This window comes from Eupeodes corollae, chromosome 1 (assembly GCF_945859685.1).
Source record: "Eupeodes corollae chromosome 1, idEupCoro1.1, whole genome shotgun sequence".
NCBI lineage: Eukaryota > Metazoa > Arthropoda > Insecta > Diptera > Syrphidae > Eupeodes > Eupeodes corollae.
The window spans coordinates 38597636-38605183 of NC_079147.1; the positions used below are offsets into that span (position 1 = coordinate 38597636).

Below are 7548 nucleotides of genomic sequence, written 5' to 3' on the forward strand. Positions count from 1 at the left end.
ACGAAGACTAGAACCTAGAACGTAAAGAAGGTCGTAGAAAAATTTAGCACATTCAGCACGTATGATGCTGATATCTCCGGCCATTCAACTTAGGGTGGGTTCAGCGAATAAATTGATATCCTATTTGAGATGATATCGTAGGTGATCAATTAAATTGATCAGAATATAAAAATGTCAGTGACCACAGAGGTGTCTATCCTGAAACTGAAAAATAGGGCGTCAGCAATTTTTTTTATAATTAAGGAAATTGCAATCCTTCGGAGCGAAACCGACGGTGAAAGAAGTATCAATAAAAGATTAAGTCTTGGAATTAATTTTCAAAATATTTATTATTAAGTAAATTGCCTGGGCAACCTTGAATTAAGTAGGATCTTTTAAACAAGAAACAAATCGTTATTAAGGAAAAGATAAGATGGGCCGGTAACGTTTAGTCCCGAAAAAAATGGTAACGGTTTCATTTTTAACGGTTCACGAGTTCCGTAATTTTCGGAAATAAAGCGAACAGCCAAAGCCAAACGATAATTTTTTTTTGAACAATGTCTCGATAACGAAATAATGTGATTCAACGGAAATAATTTTTAATCAAATAAACCAAACTATTATACTTAGCTTATTTCTCCTGCCAGATTTCCCTTCCTTCCTTAACCAATTTTAATTCTTTTCCTCTCCTGTATCTCAAAGAGTATATTCCACCGAATCTCCAAAATTATTCTCCTTTTTTTTCAAATTTTCGAAACACTTCCTCGAATTAATTTTTTTTTTTTTCAATCAAGTTTCTATCTTCCAAAATTACTTTTCTTTCGATCTATTCGATTTCGTAGCATGTAGATTGTTGGAAACACCTGTAGGAATGGAGGAGGGAGAAACAAGTATTTGGATGACGGAGAGAATGGTTCTTGTAATTTTTGCCGTGACACGCCACCAGATGGCTTCGTTTTTTGTTACATTGGGATTTATGGATTAAAAGATGAAGAAAAATTCTTTTTTTTTTTAATTTCAATCGTTTGAAGTTAAACGGAAGATCAGTGGGAATCATTGATATTGGAGGAATTGGCATAAGTCTTTTTACCGCAAGTCTAGTACCGTTGCAAAGTCGTGGTGAATTCAAATTACGCAGCATCATAATAACTGAACCAACTTTGAGTTACAGGTTATATGGTGGAAATCCTGGTAGCTCCAGAGAGTTAAAAAACTCCGTTGGATAATTTGCTACATCATTGGGATTTGTTATCGGATTTGTATGTCACCAAATAGCCAGCGATTTTTGGTTGAATGGTGAAATTTAGTGCGTGTACATAATTATTCTCGTTATTGCTCGTTGACTTAACCAATCATAGTTCTGATAATTCTTACTAATGTTTGGGAAAATATTTTTAATAATAGCTAATTGAAACTCTACAAATCGGCAAAAGTCGTTTGGAAGAGTAATTAATCCAGTTGTCGCATCAACTGGCACTTTTCCATTTCCATCAGCTAACAATTGTTTGAAAACTGTGCAGCACATTGACCATTTTGAAGTTGAACTCTTATATTAGTGGTTATCGATAATGTTTTTACGTTATTCCACAACAAATGTCTTCAGGTAAGAATTCAATTCATCTGCAGGCGTTCCACGGGAAATTACTGGCAACGTTTGCCTGAAATCGTCGAAGATCCTTTAGTGTAAGGTTGATTGCTTCAAGTATCATTGTGCACTCATCCCAAACAATGAGATTGCATTACAGCAACAAATTTCCTATTCCACTGGATCGGGAAATATTGCATGTTGGAGTATCAAATGTGTTTGAATTGAGTGGCAACTTAGGAGAATGTGCAATACGAACGCCACCTAGAAAAGTTGCCGCAATTCCAGATGCTACTATGGCCAAAGCTATGTCACACCTTGGTCGAGTAGTGGCCAAATCAATAAAATGACAAATGTTTTCCCTGTTCCTATGCTTCCAAGAAGGATAGACCACCAATATTATTGTCCACCGTTTGCATTAATGTTTCGTATAATTGCTTTTGTTGTTCATTCAGCAACGGCACATTATTTCGAACGAATTCCTGCAATGTATAAACATTGTATTGCAGCTCTCGATTTAATTCTTAGTTCAATCCATCGTGCGTCGATCGATTTGGCGCAATCTTTCCTACTTTAATTAGTAGTAGCTAAGCATTGATCCTCAATGAGAATCATTCCATCATTGTAGATTTTATGGGTTATTTGCATTCTGGGATTATTCGTTCGAATGCGCAAACGATGTAAGATACCTTCACGTATGTCGTCTTTGTATTTGTTCCATAACTCAATTGTTTGTGAAGGGAAACATGTGGTGATGAAAATTGCGAATGGCGTTCGTATTTCGTACGCATTTGATGAAACAACTGAATCCGCAAGTGTTAAATCCCATTGAGAATCGTTCTTCAGCAAACCCAATAGTTGACATACTTCTAGATATTTTTGGTATTGGTGGCCATTCACAGTTTTCAAATGCGCAAATGATTTTGGTCCTCGTACATTAACAAACATCAGTCACAAATAAAAATATTCATCATTTCTAGGATGAACAGTGTACTTGCGACCTAGCGCAACAGTGGAAAACACCTGTGGCCAATCTGGAACTGGGGTTTCTTGTTTGCGACCTTGGAGTTTCTTTGTTGATTGATTCCAAATGTAATACTTCGGCATTCCAACGTACAATGGATCTGCTTCAAACATTGCAAAGAAGCAAGTCAATGTTGTCGATGGTGGTTTCTTAGCTCCTTGTGTAGCATTAGCTTCAGTGAAGCAAACAATGATTGGATATTGTAAGGCATCGTACAAACAATGTGTCTCGTTTACACATTGCATCATATTGCTTCTGTGCTGAACGACAATGTCTTGTGATTTAGTTAGATCGCCAACAATAATTGCAGCTACATCATTGACGGTTTGTGCATTGAATCTTTGCAGATGTTCACCTGTTGGGGTACGATTCGCTCTTATGACAAATGTGTGCGTATCCGATGGAATTCATTCCAATGCTGTTTTAAACATATTAACCACAGCGTTACTGGAGTTATAGCGTCAAGAAGGAAAACTCGACTTATTTTTACATTATAGATTAATTGAGAGTACAATAGTTTAAAAAAAATCACAAATTTTTTTTCCAGTTCTGAGTTAAACTCTAAGCGTCTCATCACTATTCGATAGATTGAACTTTAACTAGGACTTCTTTTGTTTTATTTTTAAAGTTTATAAATGCGAATCAAAACATGGGCTGCTATTTAAAGCTTATAATTATAGCATTGGTATAGCTAGTATCTAAAAAACAACACAAATCCGAGTAATAAGTTAATTAGCTGAGAAAAGTACCGATTTTTAAATTCGGCAACAAAATTAGTTAGATAATCAATATGAACAATATAAAATTGTACATAATAATTTATTATAAGTTTTATATTCTTCCTTTGAGGGCATAGCCATCTATCATAAAAGTAACGAGAACTGGTTACAGAATTGTGCTATATGATGACTTTTGAGTTTTCCTTGTCAAGTTTGTCTAGTTTATGTAAATAAAAACTTAGTCCGAGTAACGCTTAAAACTAACAACATCTTTGTTGGGCAACAATTTCATTTGTAAACTTATGTTATAGCATAATGCTATAAAAAAGCAAACAGCGGATAATTTAATACCAGCACTGACTTGTCTATCAACTTAATTAATCTGGCCAACGTTTGATGCTAAACGCTCGGCTTTAAGCAATACTTGTCGGTTAGTAGGCTGCACAGTAGCTCCATTACGCGACCATGAATAGGATATCTATTTTCTCAGATGCTAAGGTAGGTAGTAAGACTCATTGGGTACCACAACGGCACAGAAATTAGTCTACAAGTGTTGGTTTTGATGTTCAAATAGTAGACATGTGCATTCAAGAGGACACAAGTGTCCACAGGTTTTTCTTAAAACCAACCTCTGTCTATCAACTCCTGATCTCACCTCCCCGTGGTGAAAATCGGGTGCCTAGTACCTCAACTGGAGATAGGGTTCCAACCCCAGTGGAAAGTTGTTGGGGGCAGCAAACGAGAGAGGTTGGGAGAGGTTGGGAGAGGTGTTTCCACTAAGGCACCACTCCTTATCCAGAAGGCAGCGGAGGAATTCCAAAGATGGAATGAACGGTGGCGTCTACAGTTATAGTAAGGTTGAACTACTTAGTGAACACCATATAGGGCTTCTTCGACTTATTCGGAGCCCAGGCCTGTAAGGAGCGGTTTTATCCAGCTCCCCATCCTTGGAGTTATACTTAGGATCTGGCCCTCCAGGTTGGGGGTTGTGCGTCGCGGTGACTTCCTGGCCCAAAAAAAGCTTCCATTGTTGCGAAGCATCAACAAGCCTCGGATTCGGACGGAAACGAATAAAGGACAACGAGTTTCGGATATGCACGTGGAATGTTAGGTCCCTTAACAGACCACGTGCGGCCGAAGAATTAGCGGAGGCCCTAGAACGATATAAAGCAGATATCATCGCCATCCAGGAAATACGATGGGATGGGCCGGGCAAAAAGAGGATGAAAAACTGCGATATTTACTATGGTGACTGCTACCATACGAAAACCAACAGCGCTTATTTGGATGCGGCTTCGTCATTGGAGTAAGACTTAGGCAAGAAGTCTTGAGCTATAGGTGCATCAATGAGCGCCTCATGACCATACCCATCAAGGCTAAATTCGGCAACATTAGTCTGATATTCGAGCACGCCCCCACAGAAGAGAAAGACGACAACACCAAAGATATTTTCTTCGAGCTCCTAGGCAAAACATATGAGCAGTGCCCTAGCTACGATATAAAAATAGTCCTGGGCGATTTTAATGCCAAGCTTGGAAGGGAAGACATCTTTGGTGGAATAATTGGGAAGAACAGCCTGCACGACAACACTTCCTACAACGGATTGAGGCTCATAGATTTTGCGAAACGTCATGGTAGCCAGTACGCGTTTTCCACACCTCAACATCCACAAAGGAACTTGGACTTCTCCAGATCGTGAGAAACGTGCGGTCGAAGATGTTGAGAGGTTTAAAAGCAGGAATCGAGTTCGAAAGTTTTATGAACAGGTGAAACGAAATTCATAGGTACATAAACCTAGAACCGAAGGCTGCAAAGACAAACGTGGTAACATCATAGTGGAACCACAGTCAATGCTGAGGATATGGAAGGACCACTTCTGCAGACTGTATAACGGCAACGACAAACTGAATTCCGCTGTCAGGCAGGATGATCCATTCAACATAGGTGACGAAAGTCAACAATCCCGTCCTCCCGACTTAGACGAAGTAAAGATTGCCATATCTAAGCTGAAGTCTAATAAAGCCGCTGGGGCGGATGGCTTGAATGCCGATCTCTTTAAAGCAGCTGGAGATAAGTTGGTTAGGAGCATGCACCAACTAATCTGTAAGATATGGTCGGAAGAAAGCATGCCCGATGAATGGAACCTAAGTATTGTTTGCCCGATCCTGAAAAAAGGAGACCTTTTAAACTGCACCAGCTATAGAGGAATCAGTCTACTTAACATCGCTTACAAAATCTTCTCTGTCGTAATAAGTGAACGTCTAAAGCCCATCGTCAACAACCTGATAGGTCCTTATCAGTGTGGTTTTAGACCAGGAAAGTCCACAGTTGATCAAATGTTCACATTACGGCCGATCCTGCAAAAAAACCAAGAACACCAAATCAACACCCAACATCTTTTCATCGATTTCAAGGCCGCATATGACAGCATCTACAGGGACGAGCTGTATAGAGCCATGTCTAGTTTTGGCATCCCTGCCAAACTCGTCCGTTTGTGCAGGATGACCATAGAGAATTCACACTGCTCCATAAAGGTTGGAAACAACTTAACAGAACCTTTCGATGTCAAGAAAGGTTTTAGACATGGTGATGCGCTGTCATGTGATTTTTTTAACATCGTGCTTGAAAGAATAGTACATGCTGTCGTCTAGAAAGGACATACAACACCGACGTTTTGGTCAAAACGTCACAATCGGCCGACGCAACTTTGAGGTAGTCAAGGACTTCGTCTACCTAGGCTCCGCTGTAAACGCAGAAAACAACACCAGCGCTGAGATCAAACGCAGAATAACTCTTGCTAACCGCTGTTTCTTTGGACTAAGAAAGCAATTGAGTGGTAAAGTCGTCTCTCGAGGGACCAAAGTGTTGCTATATAAGACCCTTATCATCCCCGTCCTGCTATACGGTGCAGAAGCATGGACCATGACAAAAGCGGATGAAAGCACCTTGGGTCGCTTCGAGAGAAAAGTTCTTCGTGTGATCTACGGTCCCGTATGCATCGAAGGGGAGTGGAGGAGAAGATGGAACGACGAACTGTATGGGCTGTACAGCGACGTAGACTTAGCAAGAAGAGTGAAAGTCCAACGACTAAGATGGCTGGGTCACGTAGAGCGCATGGAAACCAATGCTCCGGCCCGGAAAGTCTTAGAATCTACACCCACAGGACAGCGCAGTAGAGGAAGATCGCGGATCAGGTGGCGCGCACAAGTGGAAGGTGACCTCACCCAACTTGGAGCGCGAAGTTATAGACATCTAGCTAGAGACCGAGCTAGATGGAGAAGTTTGTTGGGTGAGACCCTAGTTCACACAGGACTGTAGCGCAACCTTAAGTAAGTAAGTTGGTTTTTCCGTCAACAATCATCTTTATCTAACCTTATCTAGTTTAATTTATATTTTAAAGAGTGAAATCACTTATTTAAATATCCTGTAGGTACAAAAATTAACTTTAAACTACCTCCTACTTCATTTCAAAAGATTATTTTAAATGCAAAATGACAACGTATTAAATTTTAAGAAATTGATAAAATGTTCAGATCCACCATAATTTAAAAACCGTGTAAATTAAAGCTTTCCAAAAAGGTATATCTGCAATTTCCCACACATACCTACACTTTTTCTGAAGTTGATTAAGTGTCGTTCGCATTTTACAAATTTTTACCTCGCTCTGTTTTTCATTGTTAATAAAATATTTAAACAAAAAATCATTTATAAATTAAAAAAAAAAAAAACAAACAATGCAAAATGTCTGCCATCAACTCATTAAACTTTTGATTTACCAATAATAAAAATTTCCACCAAACCTTCATGTAGCCTATGAACAAGCTGTGAATAGACACGTACCCTTATACCTATAAAACGAAGGAAAAGGAAGATTTGCAATCACACATATTAAAACGTAGGTACCACAAACAGACATCCATCGGAAGGTTGTGAATTGTGATGCATCAAACGAAGAAATAAATTAAAACAAAAACAACAAAAAAAAGTAAAGAATCGAACTCTGACGCGGTAATTTCAAAAGTCATCGATTGAATTGATACGCCTGCAATTTGCAATTCGCTGTCATGCCACTCCAATTAACTGATGTGTATGTTTTTTTTTTGACTTTGCCCTCTTTAGTTGCTTCCTTTGTGAGAGTTTGACAGCAACTATCAACCTTCCCATTACTCTGCCCGCCGCTGGCAACCGAGCCCCTTGATTTTGAAGCTGAATCGAACAACTGAGCTTTGGACTTTCTGCTG

General features: G+C 39.2%; 1 protein-coding gene across 1 annotated transcript; it reads right to left on the reverse strand.

Moving 5' to 3' along the window:
• Window positions 1–2137: 2137 nt before the first annotated feature.
• Window positions 2138–2512, reverse strand: LOC129954147 (uncharacterized). The gene has a single exon (XM_056067868.1). The coding sequence runs from the start codon at window positions 2510–2512 to the stop codon at window positions 2138–2140; it is 375 nt and encodes a 124-aa protein (XP_055923843.1).
• Between the last annotated feature and the right edge of the window lie 5036 nt (window positions 2513–7548).